At 43.0% G+C, this 20,196-nt stretch overlaps 1 protein-coding gene across 3 annotated transcripts in view; it reads right to left on the bottom strand.

Moving 5' to 3' along the window:
* CD44 (CD44 molecule (IN blood group)) overlaps positions 1-20,196 on the bottom strand; it is a 186,445-nt gene that overhangs the window by 19,728 nt on the left and 146,521 nt on the right. For 2 of the 3 annotated variants that reach the window (XM_078684321.1, XM_078684323.1), the window contains exons 6-7: positions 1,532-1,660; positions 48-126 (exon numbers count right to left, since the gene is read on the bottom strand). In XM_078684321.1, coding sequence (XP_078540447.1) covers positions 48-126; positions 1,532-1,660 — 208 coding nt within the window. The remainder of the gene's footprint in view (positions 1-47; positions 127-1,531; positions 1,661-20,196) is intronic. The other variant, XM_078684322.1, reaches the window with a different exon arrangement.

Raw genomic sequence — 20,196 nt, 5'->3', positions numbered from 1 at the left:
AGAGCTGGTAAGTCCCTGAAAACAAGAGACAAGATGCGGGTACTCACGCATACCGACTGTTGACTGCGATGCACACGGCTAGAACGACCGCCAGGCACACAAGGGCCACCACGATTATCACCCAATCTGTAGGAAGCAAGAGAGAAAGTGTTAAAATTAGCACGAGTCACCTATTTTAAATGATGCTGCCCTGCTTGGATCAGCGAATAGGGGCTTTCGGCCCTGTGTTGTTGACCAGAGAGGATCTTCTATCTACAGCAAGAGGAGTGCTGGAAGTCTGATTTCTTATGATTCTTAGGGTGGGTCTCATACCAGCCAGTTAACTGTGATGTGGCAGAAGAAGCCTGTAATAGAGCAAACGACTCTGGAGATGCTAAAGTGATGTGCTCTAGCCAGGGCTGAACATGAAACAAGAGGACTTTTGTTTTATTCCATAATCCACCGTGAACTGAACAGGGATTTCAGAGCAGTTGTTATGCTCCTATTTTTCAAGTTTAAACGGATCTTGCCGTTTATTGTAAAGTCTCAGCAACTTTCAAATGTGTCCTTTGGGATACCCCTCTATAACCCCTGTTGTTGTAGACAGTATCAAAGACCTGTTTAGTTCCCCCCCAGGAGTTGGTTTGGCGGTGAGGACATATTCTACTGAGCATCATGACTTGTAGGTAAGAGTTCTTTGCTACTTGCTAGATCTGTAGGACAAAGCAGAAATCAACATGAAATAAAGCACCCCTCCCCAAACCCCTGCAAAGGCACCTCACTGTCTGAGCTGGTGTCAACACCACCCCACATAATAGGTCAATTTTGTCCTGGCCTAAAACGACCAGTGTGGCTTTCAAAAAGCCAGATACAGCCAAGCCAACAATCACTATCAGCCAGCAATTTCATCTCTACTTCATCGTGTCTCTATACGGCATACTTGGCGTGAGGGGCTTGCTGTTAGTTGATTACGGACCAGTACAAAGGTGTGTGAGGTAGCTGCAGCGCAAAGATTTTCAGAGCACTAGGCAACAAGACAGTCTACCCCTTGGGTGCTCGCGTTCTCATAACATCATGGCTTCCTTGGGGCCACTGTTCCATTGTAGCACCATCTTGTGACTTCTAGTGGCTGACAACATTAATTATCTGCCTCCAGTAGTCTAAATGTGGCACCAGCCCTACTATTAGAGGCGATGCCTGCTTAAAATGAATCTGGCCTTTGCCTAGAGATGCCGGCAGCAGAGTGGTTCATCAGGAGCAGACGCTTGACCTGATGCCCTTGAGAGTGGAGTGTTCCTGTGAGTGGAGTAGAGTTCTGGGCCAATGATCAGAAACACATCCTTCTGTAGGACATCCTTCTGTAGGTCCTTTTGTAGGTCATACGTGCCTTGTACCAACTTGAACTGGTACAAGGACATGTTCCAGGGCTATAGCCCATCTGCTATTGTACACCAAGCAAGGAACTCTGTTCTACACACAACACACAGCGTACATATGATAAAGACAACCAAGGTGTGTAAGGTGATCATATCACAAAGATTCATAAACCAACCTGGAATGCGGGGCTGCCTTTTATATCCAGGTCCTTTGGTGGTAATGAGGCCTCCAGATGCAGCGCTGCCGCCTTCCTCTCCTGACCATTCACCATTAGGGCTCAGCCCTGAGGCGCGAGGGTCCCCATCTGATGACAAAACCAGGGCAGTGTCAGGCATCTTGGCTAAACACTTAACAAACAAGAGCTGGCAAAGCTAATAAGGGTGGTCTTGGCTAGCTGGTGCAAAGATTAACTTATTCTTATTATTTTTTATTTATTTTATTGCAAGAGTAGTCCACACACCTAAAAATAAGAAAATAAAAAGAAGACACGCCCCCACCTAAACGTTGAGGCCATCTGCTTGCAGTATAGTTTTTCAGTAACAACCATTTCAATATCATTTTTGGAGAACAGTGGAACTGCTTCCTAGCAGGAATGGGTACTTAGAAAACGTTTAGAAACTCTCTTTAATTTTAATGGCTATTACATGAAAATGTATTATTTTTCTTAAGGCAGAGAAAATGAAATGTACTATTGAATTTGAATTACTGTAGCTTTAAGACTTGTTTTAGGCACACGCGGGCCGGACTGGGAACCAAAACCGGCACCGGCAAAGTGCTCGGTCGGCCCCCCGGGGGGAGGGTATGGTTGCGACCGAGCTCTTTGCCGGGGCCGGTTTTCGGCCGATTTTGTTGCAGAGCCGATTTTGCAGCTATGTAACAAAAACGGCACCTAGGGGCCCAAAACCGGCCCCCACCCTTGCGGCGCACCGGGGGATTGCCCGGTGCCCGCTACGGCCAGTCCGGCTCTGGGCACACGAAGATAACTAAAAAAAAGATGATGATTAGAAATAACAAACAAAACTTCGTTTTTGGGCACATGTGCATGTATGATCAGAAAAAAGGTGTCACACACAGTGTAAGAGAGCAGTCCAGGAGAGACAGTGAGGGCTGACTAAATGACTCAATAAAAGACCAATGAATATAGAGGGCAGCCCAGAGAGCCTTCATGTATTTATATATAACTGTATTTTTATGTATGATTTATTTTGCTTGCATGAGGCTGGTGAGCCAGCTGAAAATGTTGCAAGGCCAGAACTAATATTTGCGATGAAAATCATATATATATATATTTTTATAGATCACGGGCCAGATGTAGGTCGCCCAATACGGGTCGGTAACGTCCGAAACTTCCGAATTTCAGCCGTTACCGACCGGTATTGGGCTTTTTAGATGTAGGTGGCATTTTTGTAGGATTCGGAAATTTACAGAATCGGTAATTTGGGGATTCGGTTAAATACCGAATTCTGAACATACCGATTCGGTAAATTACCGAATCCAGGATGTATGGAGCACTCAAGTTAGTGCCATCCTCAGTTAAGGATTCGTTATTTACCACCAACTACAAGTTGGTGGTAAATAATTAAAACCTTTGAAAAAGCATTTTTTTTGCTTTTCCAACAGTCCATGTTGCAGACATACATGCCCTTAGGGCATGTATGTCTGCAACATGTGCACCCATACACAATTGAGGGGTGCAACAGGGTGTCAAAGTGACACCCTGCCACCCTTCAATGTTTTCCCCCTTTTACCGACTTGGTAATTACCGATTTGGTAATTGACATTCATTTCTATGGGCCTCCAGGCCCATAGGAATGAATGGCAATTACTGAATCGGTAAATACCGAATCTTAACGGTTCGGTATTTTTTACCGAAAAATTACCTTAATCCCTTTTTCCAATTCTAAAATACCGAATCGGTATGATTCGGTATTTTAGAGTCGGTAAAATGGGATTACCTACACCTGGCCCCACTTGTTCTGTTAGCTTAACTTTAGCCAGATAAGCCATGCTAACAACCTGTCAGCCTCTAGATGGTTTCAGGCGGGCATCTCCCTCTAAGGACATGACTAATTTTTGTAAACGCCGATTTAGTTACTGGGGGGATTTAAAATAGGAGTGTGAGGAGTTGGAAGTATTTCTCTTAACAAACGTTTTGAAGTTTTGCAAAATTTGGAAAGTTTTTTTGTAGAAATGTATTAATCTCTAGCAAATTAATCTTTCACGTGACAGTTCGTCAGCAAAATCTTTTTTTGGCAGAAAGTTTCACTAGCAGAGTTTAATAAAGTTAGGTAACTTTGCAATCTTTACAATATTTTGAGGGCAGACTTCACTTAGCCCTATATAAGGTCACCCTGTTTTAAGGTTACAGAATTATCGTCTCCCTCATTACTACTATGAGAATCTTGAAGAGACCAGGTACAGCTGTTGCTGGGTGTGCCCTGGGACACCAATACCAAAACAATGGGTGGCACCAGCAATCCACTCACGTGAAAGGATGTGTAACACACCCTCTCACTAACTCAATGCTTCTTCATAAAACCATTCACTGCTATGTGTGCCTTCCTCCTGTGACAGTCACTCATTCACTGTTTCACTGTCCAGCAGGAAAGACAACACCCAAAAGAGCACTGGACAGAGTATTTCACCTATATACTGAAAGGCACAGATATGCGTTTAGATTGGCTCAGCTGGTGCCCTCAATACCACCTAACTTCAACCTAAGGTCCTACAGGCCGGAGTAGACAGAACAATGAACAACTATCCATGTAGCATAGACACACTCCGCAGTTACGTACCAAGATGCTGGCAACATTCACAAAGAAATAACACACACATTAAAAAATACGACACACCATATTATTCACTTACAACGTAGCACATATAAAGTAGATTGTGCTCGCAAACAGCAGTTGTTATTAAGAAATAAAACATCCAGAAGTATCCAGCACTGTATATTAGAGGGACCCCCATATGCATAACAATTTCTGTATATGTTATAATGTTGGACATTATAGTAATCACAACAGTGTATACTTTACTAGACAGAACGTTCAAAATGCCACAGCCAGACTGTCCGCTAAATCCCCCACCGCAGCCACATCAAGGAACAGCTTTGAGAACTCCACTGGCTCTCAGTCAACAAAAGAATTACTTTCAAGCTCCTCACACATGCCTAGAAAGCTCTCCATGACGCAGGACCAGCATATCTGAACCACCGCCTCTCATTCCGAGTACCCGCCATACACCTCTGCTCAGCCCAACTGGTCCTCGCCACCATTCTATGGAACTACAACACTGGAGCCACATTAAGTTCCTTCTCCCACCTCACCACCAAGACCTGGTACACCCTGCCACTCCACCTCAGGCAATCCGCATCGCTGACCCAATTTAGGAAGGATCTCAAGACCTGGCTCTAAGACTGAACCCCAGCGCCCAGATGGATCAGCAGCCCCCCTCACCCACAGTGCCTTGGATCCTCATGGGTGAGTGGCAGCACGTTATAAACCCCTGACTAATTGACAAAGGACACCTTAAACAGGGTTTCTTCCACCCTCCCTGGGTAACCTTGATAGACAAGACATTTGTCATCAGAGCTCACCACCACCCCACTTACTTCACCTACTCCATGTCACCACACAACATACCAGCAAGGGACAAGCCAAATCACCCATACAGCACCAAACATTTTGGTAAGACCTCCAGTGATATCCACTAAACTTCATAACTTATGAATTAATAAAATACCCTCTAACAGGCTGATAGGAAGAGTTTAATACATAGAATCAAGTTGAACAATCTACAAGGGAAAGGATCTGCAGGCAGCAGGTCCATCAGTGTCGGCTCACATGGTCGGTGTGATGGCCAGGAAATGGAGGAAAGAGAGACAACCTTGGCTGAAAGGGGATATCGGCAGCAGAGAGGGATGGCAGCGACCATGGTGATCCTGAAACCGTCATGTGGACAATCAGCTTCTACTGCCGACACAGGAGCACACTGTAAGAATGATGCGGGATGAACTTTATAGGAGGTGGGCTCCAAAAGAGGATTAACCACGTCAATAGGAGGTCCACAGGAGAAAAGGGGGAAGTGGGATTGCTTGCAATGCCTTAAGGAATTCAGGATGGCCTCAAGAGATGTGGGGTTATTCGCCCCAAGAAATAAATAAAGGTCACAGGTCACAGTCGGCACAGGCTGCTAGGTGAGAGGATGGGTACCTGATACTCTAGCTATCTACTTCACAGGTAAGTGGGGGCCAATATTAGGAAGAGAGCTAGTGGGACGGACTGCTGGAAGGAAGGAAGGATACCTTTTACCCTCCCTTTCAGCATCAAAGCACCCTTTGGTTTGTCAGATCTCTGACCATTTGGAAAAAGAAGGGAACCTCACAAATTGAAAAGGAGGCCTCCAGGAACAGGCTGTGAAAATCCAGAGTGAGAGAGAATTCTAAGAACTTCTTACACACCCAGGAGTGAGAAACTTTGGGGGAGACTTGACACCTTAGAAGGAGGGTTTACACAAAGTAGTCTAGAATTAGAATAAAGTAGTACATCAAAACCATGGGCATGATGGTAGTCTCTAAATGGCCTCCCTATTTTTAAAAAGCACCTGAACCACCACTGATGGAACCACACTCCAGTGGAGGTGGTAAACCTTGAAATCAAATCAGGGCAGACGGTATTGACCGATCAAACCCCATAGTGCAATGGGGCCATAATAAGGGAGAATGTACACTATATAAAAATGTGTAAGGTAGCATACCCAAATACCGTAATTATGTTGACGCCTGCTAATAAGGCTACATTTATTGCTACTCTCTGGACACCAGCATTAGTAAATACTTACAATTACTCCAGCTCTGCACATGTGACTACAAAAATCCTAGGTACACCCTGAATGATGGTGCTCCTAGGGCACTGAACATTTGAGGTCGAAGTAATTAGGAACAAAGGGTAACTGAGGTCAGCTAATTTTCTCAACCCCTATCAAAAAACTATTTATTACATAATTTTTTCTACAGTTCTAGTACCTCTCACTTTTCACTCAAAACACTTTATTTTTACAATTGTTTTGGTATACTTGTTGAAATTGAATACTACATTTTTTTGCTCATGATCAGGAATGTATCTACACAGAGATCCATTTGTGGGAGAGGTGTGGCGCCGCGGCCAGGGCGACTGACGCTGGAATCTGGGGACCACGGTTCGATCCCCGGCTCCGGCGGCAGGTTAGCCCAGCACCATGTGACTCTGGGCAATAGCTCGCTTAATCTTCCCGACGGCCCCCAGCGCCTAGAGACCCTTACGGGTGATTGTGCGCTTTACAAATGTGGACTTTACTTTACTTTTACCTAAAAAGAACAAAATAAACTCCTTCTGCCTGCTCATGTCTAACACTTTTCCAGACAACTATCTGCACGCTCCTCAACCAATACCCTACCCTGGCAAGACACATATCATATTTTCTCTGTTCCTTTGTTACATTCAGTACTTTATTTGAGCTGGTCACTGCCAGTGGGTGCCACCAGCACTCATTTTTAAGAACCACACTTATTTTGCCACATCAGACAATTCCCAAGAGCAAGATAGGCTAAAATATATAAAGTGGAAAGACGGAGGACGAGAAACATAGAAAAAAAGTAACAAAAGGAGATTGACGGAACCCGCAAGTGTGAGATAAAAGGGCAAGTAGTGTCTATTAGTGGATTAAAGAGGCGTGGGTGGATTCAAGCTAGCAGCCTATTGGGCTAAGACTATTGAGTGTGCCAACATTAATTGCTCCAGCCGCTAGCTTCTGAACAGGACTTTAGGAACCAGCACTGGTTCCTTTCCCAATTAGGCACTATGAGCACCAGTGCTAGATTCCAACCCGCTTTTTCATGATTTCTCCACAAGAGGCATCAAGAGGTAATGGCAGGGCCGGACTGGGAACCAAAACCGGCCCTGGCAAAGTGCTCACTCCCACTTCCTCCTCACCCACAGCGGGGTGGCGGGGGGTGGAGGGGGTGGGGGGTTGGGAGTGACGCCGAGCTCTTTGCCAGGGCCGTTTTTCTGCAGTTTTTGTTACAGGGCCGATTTTGCAGCTATGCTGCAAAACTGGCCCTGCAACAAAAACGGACCCGGAATCCCAAAAACTGACCCCACCCGTGCGGCGCACCGGGGGATTGCCCGGTGCCTGCTACGGCCAGTCCGGCCCTGGGTAATGGCAAGGAAAACATAAACAAATATGCACTTCATGGGAGTTGGTGCTGAAACTCGATGCTACCTGCTGGCTCACAACTATTTTTGGTAGTGCTCATTTAAAAATAAAAATGTGGTAACATAGCACCCCCCCCTTCTGGAACAGGAGAAGTATGCACATAAATCAAAATAACGGTGCTGGTTTCATGTAATATTTGGCTTGCCTGTTAGTGTGATTACGGTACGTTAATGGGCCAGTGCCACTTTTTAGAAGATTCATTTCTTGTCCCTGTCACATGACAATGGTCCTTACTAAATCACAATTAAGTGATAATCATGCTTATGCATAAACACATTCTGTTTCGTTTATTAGTTATTAATGATGCCATAAACATTATGGGGCTGATTACGATGTCAGTGGGTTCGACATCAACGGCATGTTGGTGTCTGACCTATCGACTTGTGCACCTGCAGTACGGCCACTGCATTACAATATATTGGGCGATGGTATCGGGCCGTGGGAATGTCTGTGGCACTTCTGAGCCCCTCGTTGTGTCAGGAAGACATCATAATCCCCTAATGATGGCGGCCCCACCATCGGGACTATGACGTTATTTTCTGACAGCCTTTCCGACATCGTAAGGCTGTCAGAGAATGACTTTGGGGGCACCTAGTAGGGCCCACTTACCCCCTGGCCACTGCTCTGGGGGGCACCTACGGAACCCCTCTAAACTTGTAAACATCCCTGCACTGAGTGGCAGGCACCATAGGGAAGTTTATAAACTTCCATTTCACTATGGCAGCTTGTGCTGCCATAATGAAATGGATGTTCCAAATTGTGGGGTCGAAACCGCCGACCTATGGTTGGGCGGTTTCAGACTGATACAGTGTTGGGCGGATGCAAGTCAACCCCACATAGTAATCGGCTCCTATGTTCTCTTTAATAATTTTATAATGAGCCGCATTTTACTGTCTTGTCCTACAACCACACCAGAGAGTGGGGCAATTGTTTCCTATGGGAAAACAGTTTCTGACTGATAAGTAGTACCAAGTGCTTGATGCCCCAATGCCATTATCAAAAAAGCTGACTAAAGCAGTAGTGGGCTGCGCCAACAAAATATAAAAAAATACTTCTTTTATTTATTTATGTATTCATTTATTCAGTGTTTTGTATAGCGCGTACTTGACCCCGTAGAGTATCAGAACGCTTCACAGTTCAGGACATAGTAACTTTTCCAGTACAGCGCCCTGTGTAGCATTTAATGTATTCCAGGCCAGTTCACAGTTTGACACATTTATTTCTTTTTGGTAACCGCTTTAGTACATTTCCTGAAAGGAAAACGGGATGCATGTAAAAAAAGGAAATTATACGTTTTCGTTTCATTTTTTAAGGGTAGGCAGTGGTCCTCGGGAGCACTGCCTGCCCTTAAAAAATAATATTGCATGCATTTGTAAAGTAGTAGGGTCCCTTGGGGACCCCTTCCCATTTTCGAATGCATTACCACCTACTTGAAGTAGGTTGTAATTTGAGAGTGTTTCGCGACAGCAATTGCGGTCGGTAAACATTGGTACACAGCTTTGTGGTCGCTATTAGGAAGGTGCGTTTGTAGATGGGCCCATGCCATTTAGCATAAGCAAATGGGTCTGTGACCCGTTTGCGCACGCTGAAAAGCCTCGTACGTCTCGCTCTTGGTTTTAGGCTTCTTTATTTTAGTTTTAAGTTCTTATACACATACAGGATAGGTTAAATTTTTGCTGCGGTTTCCATTTTAGTTGGCCTGTCCGCACTTTGGTCCAGATTAAGCATGTCATTATAATTCACCAAAGTCATGACAAAGACATCTTATTTAAACAATGACTTTCCTAACACATATGGTGACACAAGTCTACTAGTTGCATGATATCTACGTTTCAAGGTCTGACTGTGATGTTGTAAAATGAACATGCAGTCTGAGTTCACTTATAACTCTCATGTTTATTTTTACCAGTTGTGTGTCGGAATAAATGGAAAGTACCTCATTGTAGGTTAGGAGTCAGTAGTCAGCCCTATTTAAACTCCATGAATTGGTCACTGAATTAGAAAGAAACTTCAACCTTGGTGCGGATCCAAATGCAGACACAGATGGTCACAGCACCAGATTCCACCTACATCAAAGAAAGCTCTAGCAAGACTCTCCGAGGCTCTTTGAAGCATTTTGCCTTCACTAACTGGTGCCAGGATAGTGTTCTCACACAGACACAATCTTCTTGCCCTTGTGCTCGAAATAGCTGGATAGCTGATCCAAATAAACAACAAATTGTGTTGTCCCAGGCATGCACACCACCTCTGACACTCAAGATATAGGCGTATTATTTATTCATCTGCTAGAACTAGCATAGCGCCTAGAGATAGCACTGTCTGGGTGTTATGGGCTAAGAATTGTGATGTTACAATTGTTCCTTGTTGTTTTCACTGTTTGAGAAATGGGTAACTACTTTAAATTTCTATCTTCTGGGATGTTAACACATCACATGTATGTAAGCCAATACGGTGTATTTGTGCACTTTTCCCTGCCCTGGCACCCTTTTGGCGTTTAGCACCAATACAGGAATCCTTGCACCATAGTGCAAGGGTGCTACTTTTTCATGCAGCATTATTTTTGTGCCGGAAGGGGCGCCTTCCTGCACAAAAATAAACCTGGGAGGCGTAGTCCTCTTTCTATGTCTGCTGCAGAATTCAGCACATAGAAAGAGGAAGTAACGAGGAGATATAAAGATATTTCTCCTCGTTATGCCTCTCCTGAGAAGGCATATCTCTTTGGTTTATTCCCTGGTTAGCTGCAAGAAGCAGTGATACCTAGTTGGGTATTACTGTCCCCCTGGGCACCGATTTGTGCTGTGCACCCAGCTCAAAAGTTCAATTCAAAGTTAAAGTTCAAAATGACTTAAAATGATGCTTCTTCATAATTGTGTTTATTTATCCATAATTTCATTTATTCCTCATGAAATCCAATGCATTTCGGCAGTTATTACTGCCTTCATTAGGGAAATAAGTTCTACAATAATCAGAAAATGAAAAATCAACATCAGTAATATCATCAATCTCATTACATATACTATTGTTCAACATGTTAACTCATTCGTATTTGGATTTTTATGAAACTCTAAATTAATTTAATATGCGCTAAGTTTTGTGTGTCTCTCATTAAAACGTTGGAACTGTCTAAAGATAACATCGAAATAGCTTTCACTGAGCGTGTGCTTTACGAGGATAGTGCTATGGATTACTATGGCGGGTGTTCGCCGTCTACGTGTTTACTCTTCAGTCACCGCTATAGTGTCATTACAACCTCGCTATACGCGCTGGCCTGTCAGTTTAAACGTCTGGTGTAATGTTCGCTCAAACACCATGTCTACACACAATGCAGGCCTCTGGTTTCTAAGCGGTTTACGCGCTTACTGTGTTTTAACCCCCCGTTTTTTAAAATTCAAATTGCTCACCTCGGCGTGTGTTACGCTCTGCTCTGTGGCTCAAAACGACCCGCTACCTCTCCTCTCTTCCGGTAAGCGTTATGAGAGGTTCGCACCTGCGCACATTGATATCGCCTCCGCGATTTTTTGCTTACAATGTAACTTTATTGTTCAGGATAGCTCTCAAGCCAGGCTTATGCAAAAACTCAAAAAATTTCACCGAAAAATGGTTTGCCATCTTGAACAAATGTAGTTTGGATCTTATTCTATTAATCATAGAGGAGTTGGCTCACATATTGGAAGAACTTAAACAGGATATAGACCAAACTAAAGCAGAACTAGGAAAATTAATCTCACCAGAAGAACTCGCAACCATTTTAGAGGATATAAATTACCAATTAATTAAACAGTCTGTCTCGAGAAGTTAATGAGCGCAAATTGCGCAAATATAAACGTGACACACTGGACTATAAATTACATGAAGTGTACACATGGGCGGAAGTATACGCCCGGAAAAGACAAACTAAAGGATACACGTCCCACACAGACACGTCCTCCACGGACAGTGAAAGAACAACCCAAACCAAAAACAGACCACAAAAGGAGCAACAACAAAGCGAAAAAGCAGCAACACAAATGACGGTAGCTTTTTTAGAGGAAGGCCGGATAGAAACAGAAGACCCCGGAGGGGACGCAGAAAAAGAAAAGGTATCAAATCAACCTCAAACTCGAACAACAACAACAAAAAAAGACAAGAAGAAGCAACAACAGACACCAAAAACTTAGTGTTGAACATTTCCGACTTCACACTCAATTCCACACAAATAGAAACGTTACAAAAGGGATTATCGTTTGTTCCTACCGCCCACACTAACACATTAGAACTCGATGTTAGCCTATTTAAACTAACAAGGAAACTGCGTTTGAGACACTTTTTTGAGAACGTTGTGGAAAAAAAGACGACAGATGAACCGGATGAACTCATGGGTCTTAGAACCCGAAGTACGTATATGACACCAATAAGCCACAAAACGATTGACCTCTATGAACAACTTTGTAGTAAGGAACTACAACAACTGAACACCAAGAAAAAGACACACCAAATGAACATGACAAAAAAGGAGTTTGGCATCTTAAGATCAATAGCGACCAACGAGAATATCATTTGCCAAAGGGCAGCTAAGGGAGGAGTCCTTGTAATACTCAACAAAACATATTATCAAGAAACCATGACAGAACACCTTAAGGACACAGACTTATACATGGAGATGGAATTCAACCCTACAGAGGAGATCAAAAAAACTTTGCTAACAATAGTAGACAAGGCACATGATCTAGGGATCATAACGGACAAAACCAAAAAATACCTAATTCAAGATAATTGTAAATCACCATCGATATACCTTGTACCCAAAGTACATAAAAACTTACAGAATCCACCCTGCAGACCGATCGTGTCCACCAAACAAAGCATCCACAAGCCAGTGGGCAAATATCTGGACAGATACCCTCAGTCTTTGGTGTTAAAAACCCGATCATATCTGAAAGACACCACAGATTTCCTGCTAAAACTATCTACCATCAGCCCTGAAGAAAATATGATCATGGCAACCATCGACGTGAAAGCCCTTTATACCTCGATACCTCACCATCAAGGGCTGGAAGCCATAGAAAGAGCACTTTTGGATAGCGAGTATCCACAAGAATTACAAGTTTTCATACTAGAACTTATGCAGTTCACTCTGCTACACAGTTACTTTGAACATGAAAATAAATGGTATATCCAAAAGAACGGCACGTCAATGGGAAATTGTGCCGCACCGGCATATGCCAACCTGTTCATGGCAGCATTCGAGGAAGAACATGTCTACCAAAACCCCACTTGGAACCAACACATAGTGACGTATGTAAGATTCATAGACGATATTTTTGTCATATGGAGGGGCACCAAAGACTCTTTGGAAGAACAAATAAAGATTTTGGACACTAGGTTAGACCGAATAGGATTCACATGGAACATCAATGAAACATGTATACAATACTTAGATGTAGAGATTACCAAACACACCAACAAATTTTCTACCAACCTGTACCGCAAAAGCACGGATAGAAATAACTTACTACTATACAACAGTCACCATCCTCCAGCCCTTAAGAAACATCTGCCATATTCTCAAATGCTCAGGGTCAAGAGAGTGGTTTCCGAGGCCACACAATGTGCAGAACAACTAGACAATATGACAAAGAGATTCAGTGATAGAGGATATCCACAGAAGGTCACTCAAAAAGCACTAACCCGGGCTCAATCAAACCCAAGGCAAGACCTCCTCAAAAGGAGCGATAAAAAACCCAGTAACCGCATTACATGCGTAAGTAAATTCTCCACAGTCAGCATACAATTCGAGCACATCATCAAAAAACATTGGCCTATGTTAAAGTTGGAACCGGATTTTCGTGGCATCTTTGCACAAGAACCTATTTTTGCACATACTCGTGCAAAAAATCTTGCAGATTTTCTCAAACCAAGAAGCGAAGAAACATGCAAAATCACCTTTCGGGGCACAGTACCCTGTCACAACTGCAGCACATGTAACAACATTATAAAAGGATCCACCATAACACATCCACAAAAGGGGTACCCCATATCATTAAAAGTGAATGCAACATGCGACTCTACCAACCTAATCTATATGATAAAGTGCCCATGTGGAGATGTCTATGTAGGACACACCGAAAGAAAACTGAAAATACGCATAAATGAACATAAAAGCACTATAAGGTTGAAATCCACGAAGACAAGCATTGCAGAACATTTCACTCAGATGCAGCATAACGTTAGTCAACTAAGAGTGTGCGTTTTGGAAATATTGCCCAAAAAAGAAGGATCTTCCAACAAAACCAGTTTATTAAAACAGGAAAATTATTGGATTTATAACCTTGGCAGCCTGAAACCAAGCGGACTTAATGAACGGACTGAATTTCTTTGTTACTTATAAATACACATATTTCAGTTCATACCACGTACTTAAAATTAAAAATTTAGCCTTAGTGAATAAGATACCAGCTTTTAGGCAGTACCCATCATAGCTGGAAGCGTGCACCAGGGGGGATCGAACCGGTAACCCTCGCATTCACTTAGTGAACAATAAAGTTACATTGTAAGCAAAAAATCGCGGAGGCGATATCAATGTGCGCAGGTGCGAACCTCTCATAACGTTTACCAGAAGAGAGGAGAGGTAGCGGGTCGTTTTGAGCCACAGAGCAGTGTGTAACACACGCCGAGGTGAGCAATTTGAATTTTAAAAAACGTGGGGTTAAAACACAGTAAGCGCGTAAACCGCTTAGAAACCAGAGGCCTGCAGTGTGTGTAGACATGGTGTTTGAGCGAACATTACACCAGATGTTTAAACTGACAGGCCAGCGCGTATAGCGATGTTGTAATGACACTATAGCGGTGACTGAAGGGTAAACACGTAGACGGCGAACACCCGCCATAGTAATCCATAGCACTATCCTCGTAAAGCACACGCTCAGTGAAAGCTATTTCGATGTTATCTTTAGACAGTTCCAACGTTTTAATGAGAGACACACAAAACTTAGCGCACATTAAATTAATTTAGAGTTTCATAAAAATCCAAATACGAATGAGTTAACATGTTGAACAATAGTATATGTAATGAGATTGATGATATTACTGATGTTGATTTTTCATTTTCTGATTATTGTAGAACTTATTTCCCTGATGAAGGCAGTAATAACTGCCGAAATGCATTGGATTTCATGAGGAATAAATGAAATTATGGATAAATAAACACAATTATGAAGAAGCATCATTTTAAGTCATTTTGAACTTTAACTTTGAATTGAACTTTTGAGCTGGGTGCACAGCACAAATCGGTGCCCAGGGGGACAGTAATACCCAACTAGGTATCACTGCTACTTGCAGCTTATAGACTTATCGCCCCAGACGGGGGGTGAGCCCTGGAGGCACGAAAGTAAAGAAAAAACACACAGGATTAACAGCAGAGCACAATCCTGCACTTACAGCTGACAGCTTATTCCCAGGTTAACCATTTCTGGTAAATATGGGAATTTGTCAGAATCCATGGGAGTTGCATGGTAACCCAGGGAACGCTTTCCCATGGCAGAGTAAGGAAACACAGAGATTTGAGCTGCGTTGCTTTACTCCAAATTGATGGTGCCACTCATGGCCACGCCAAGTGGTCTTGTGTGACTACATAAATCTCACTTAAGGTTTGTGTTGTGCATATACCACGTTGTGTAGAGCAAACATGACGCAAAATTGGTCATAAATATGCCCCTAACCTACCTTTACACTACTGGTTTGAATATGGCACCCGACACCAATGTAGTACACTTACAATACGCATTACCTCCCTATGTTATAATTCTTGAAGGAGGAGATATCCATTCAATTAAGCATACCTTGATAAAGTAGATATGAAAAAACATTAATGTATCAGTCATCTTAGACTGGTACATACAAAATCATCACCAGTTGCTGAATGGCACATAAATAAATGTTATCATTGGCAGCCATTGTCATTTACACCGCAAACAGATTCCTTAAACAGTAGGAGGGTGTGGAGAGGCATTATAGAGATAAGGAGCATTGACTGTGTCAAAGCAAAAGAAAATCCAAAATCCACTTAAGGTCTTTGAGAATCCAGCAGAGAAAGTAACAATCATCTTTGGTGGGTTTTGTGTCTCAAAAACTATATTTTCATATTATTCAAATGGATCCTTGGGCATCAGTAGTATGTCTAGAAAATGAGATGGTCTAGGCGAGTGGTTCTTAACCGGTGGTCCGGGGCCCCTTTAGAGTTTACAAAGCCTACTCAGGGGGCCCGCGCCTGCTTAAAAAATTATTAATATTATCAGATTTATAAAGCATATATAAATAAAGAAGAAAAATCTTCAATTTAAAATTATAAAATGTTTTGCAAATTTGAAAGAATTTAAAAATGGATTCAAAATTAAGCGAGTATCCTTAGAATGATTCATGGGAGCAGAGCAAGTGCATCAAACAGAACAAAGTTTGGATTATTGAAGTTAGAAAAGCTTCAACCTTCCATTAAAATTTTGATTTTTAAATAATTGTTTGTGTATTAAATCAAATAATTAATATGTATATTTGTCTGAGGAAGGCTTGGTTCTGCACTTTTTATGTATTGTTCTGCGGTTCAAATAGTTGTGAAATGTTCAGGCCAGGGGTCCCATGTTACAACTAAGGATTCTGTGGGGATTCCAGTAAGGACTAAATATGGATCCACAGAAGTCATAAGATTAAAAACACTGGTCTATGTGCTTCTCATCGTGTTTTTGAGAAGTTCTTTCAATTTGTGCCCTCTTCCATATGCATCGTGGTGGTGGAGGAGTCACCTACCACCGTCGGCACTGTTCCAATTTCACTGCCAGTGCGTTGTAAGAAGACTACGGTAGGCATTCAGTGGCATCATACATATCAATCTTGGCTGTTAGATCCCATGGGACAGGCACATATTGGTTGAATGGGAGAAGGATGGGGTGAGGGGTGAGGTCTTCCGTGTCCTCGCAGGGGTGGGAGTTGATGTCTCCAATTCAGCTCAAGGTTTATTGAGGCTAAAGCTAGGCCTGGTGAGTTTGGTGGCCACCTGTCAGAAAAGGGGGTGTGTTCCTGAGAACAGCAACTTTCTTTCCTCCCTTACTGGATTCCTCCATGGATGAAGTGTGGCCCTTTTTAGAGGTCCCCTTGTGGGACAGTGATCCTTCTGTTGATTTGGATCCTTGAACGTGGGGTGCGGGGGGGTGCGGAATGTTCTAATCCTTTGTGAGGGGGGTATGATTTTCTATTACTCTGTGTATACACCATATTGCCACATTCCTATGTATTTTGAAAATATTTCCTGGGCTGCACATAGTGCCAGTATCCAGGCTAATCCTTTCGTGATCTGTTGGGAATATTCTTCACACCAGACTATCCACATTTGTGCAGTGGTTAATTTGTAAAAAATATAAGTGCCAGAGCTGCCGACTATGGAGCTTGGGAACCAGGTTCGAGACTCAGCGTCAGCTCAACATCCTGCGAATCTGGGCAAATCACTTCATCTCCCTGTAATTGAATGTGTGCTTAACTTTTGCTCAAATTAAGCACTGCATCTTTTATTAGTTTTGACTGTTTGTCTACCTTTTTCTCTTTTTCTGTTTTTGTCGCACTTCTTTCCCTTCATGTATTTGCCTTTCCTTTTCCTCCCATTTAACTTCCTGATTGACTGCTCATCGCCAAAAACAGCAAATGAGTCCACCAGGTGCTTACGCATTTTTAACCAATGCAGTTTATAACACTGGTGTATTGTACCTCGCAGAAAGCACTGAGCTAAATGGTACCCATTAATTACTGTTTTTGGCAGCATCTGGCCTGTAGAACGGCACAAAACAGCATCAGCTGTAAACATTCACCATGGCCTGCTAACTAGAAAATAAGCAACATCTGCTGAGCTTAGAAACTGACTGTGCCAAGAACATCCAGCCCATTGGTTCCACAATTGCCATGTCCAAAGAATTCCTATTCAGTACGTTCCCATGTGTTGCTCGTATTTATGCATACATTTTCCTCAATAAAATAAAAATCAAGCTTAAATGGAATGGCATCTGTTTTAAAAGGCTTTTCTGCTTACTCCAGTCACTCTTTGCAACCCTTCAATTGGAATCTAGACTGCCACATTTGTTTAAAGAGGGAGTCTGAAGAGATGGTGCCCATGACGTTGGTTTCTCATTGGTTCAGTGAGATCACAAGCTCCAAAAAAGAAGCGGATAATATTACCACGCCTCTATCATATACGGCAGTGAATGAGGTGCCTGAGAGATAGCGTCTGTGAGATAAACTAGTTATATAAATTAGAAAGTATGCCTACTGATTTGCCCGGTGCATAAAAAAAGTCCAGATGCCGAAAGAGATGCTGACCAGAACTCAGTATCATTCGATATTCGTGCAGCGAGAACCACCAGTGTTCTCGATGTTCAGACAAAGCCGCTCCTAGGCGTGTTAGTTGTCATAGCGGCACTCAGTTCTAGAGGAGGTAGGTCTAGATGTAGAAAAGTCCAGAGCTCAAGAGAACTATTAAAATCATTAGATACCAGATAACCAGGACCTGCTGACCTCCCAGGAGACTCCTCAAGACTTGGCTGTTCAACCGGTAGCTGCCACCCCCCTTACCCCCTTAGATCCTTGAGACTAGGAGTGGGCAGAATTTGCGTAATCGCATTACGCAAATCTCTGCGAAATGGTAAAAAATCCCAGCGAACACACAGAAATTCCGCGAACAAGCGGATTTGCTTGTTCGGGATGCTTTTTTACTGTTTGCAATTGCTGCTTGCGTGCTCGGGGGGAAATATCTTGCGAACACTCATTTGAGAAAGCGAACAAGCAAAAAATTTCGCAAAGTCACGGAACACAGAATTTTGGGCAATTTTGCGTTCTCCACGGAACGTGAAATTACCCAAATTCCGCATATTCCGTGAACGGAACGTCATTTACCGCCCAGGCCTATTTGAGACCCTCACGGGCTAGTAGTGCGCTCTACAAATGCCTGCTTGATTGATTGATTGATTGATCATTTGCGATGTTCAGATCAGCCCATGTTCTAGAGAACCAGATGTGGTGGGTGTTGATGGAACAATAGCCTGCACTGTGGAAGATAGGATAACGTGAGTGCTGATGTCCCAATGTCTTGTGCTCTGCGGGCAAATAGGAGGTTATGTTGATGTGACAAATGGCCTGTGATCTAGTGGAGCGAAGAGCTGGTTAATGATGTCAAAAATGTATGTCTCGTGCTCTGAAGGAGTTGAGAAGGCAGGTAGTGTTCTGATACAGCAAAGACTCAAGCAGTGGTGTTGCCAGTAATGGCCTGTTTTCTGAAGATGCAGGGGAACCAGGAAATGATGCGGGAATGGCCGTCATTTAGGGCTTGCCAGGCGTTGGAGGTTGAAGGGCAGAGTTATCAAGACTGTGTGCCGGTGCAAAGTCACGCAAAGTGATTTAAACAGATGCAAAGTCTTTATAAACTATTTATTTCCATTGCACTCCTTTTTTCCCACTGGAAAGTCGATTTAAAGTAGCGCAATTAATGCTTTGTGCTGCTTTGCACCTAATGGCCTGCCTTTGGTATTATATTAGTGTTTCCATGTTGCAACCCCGTTTTTTTTTATGCAAACCTATCTACGGAGAATCTTAGACAGGGCTTTGCACCAAACAATACCATCTAGAGGCAGGCGTTAAGTAGGAGAAATGTTTTAATGTCTTCTAATTTTTTAAACATTACTTGTGTGCTGCACTATACAACACACATGCAATTAGTGAAGAGCTTACAAATTTGCCTACGCATAGTATTTTGTACTGGAAGGTCACCCTTGAAGTGCAAAACCTATCCAGGACATCATGCGCACACCTTTGCACCATGGTGTAAAGGAATATGTGTGGTGCTAGTCTGTCTGTCCGTGTGCCTGCCCTAGGTAGAGAGCAGCGGTGCCACTTCTTAGTAGATATGGCTATGCAATGCTCTCTTGCCCTAGCGCAACGCAGAGTAGCAACTGTGGTTGCTGCACTGCGTGGCACTATTTGTTTTTTAGGACAGGCGCCTTAAGTGTCAATCTGTATGAGTTAGTCAGTGAGTGAAAATAAGTGAGTGAGAGAAAGAGTCACTGCAAAAAAGAGGGAGTTATGTGGGTTTGAAAGAATGAGTGTGAGAGAGTGTGAGGAAGAATGAGCGAGTGGCAGTGAGCGTACATAATTTGGAGTGAGAATGATTGAGGGAGTACTAGTGTGTTACGAGTGAGAGTGTGATGAGTGAATATAAGAGAGCATGAGTGAGAATGCAGTGTAATACTGACAAATGTGCCCTTGATCCATGCATACTGAAGATCATTCTTGCCATTAAGACATACTTGTGGGAAAATTCTAGCGCTGGCATTCTGAAGGCAGTTCTTCACAAAATGTTAGCAAACAAGGTCACTCTACATGGTATACTTGGCAAATGGGTACTTACGTGCTTTCTTATGCCTACAACCCTTCATGGACTTCAGGTCATAAACCAGGACTCTCCATCAATCCCTGTACTAGGCTTTTCTTTCAGTCTGACTCCAGTTGTAACTCATCTACTAGCAGTCAGCCTTCAGGCATGGGCACCAGGTGTTTCTTGGCATTGTTTCTTTTCCT

The sequence above is a fragment of the Lissotriton helveticus genome, chromosome 3_2, assembly GCF_964261635.1.
Source record: "Lissotriton helveticus chromosome 3_2, aLisHel1.1, whole genome shotgun sequence".
NCBI lineage: Eukaryota > Metazoa > Chordata > Amphibia > Caudata > Salamandridae > Lissotriton > Lissotriton helveticus.
The sequence above is the reverse complement of the archived record's forward strand: the minus strand, read 5'-3'. Positions and strand labels throughout refer to the sequence as shown.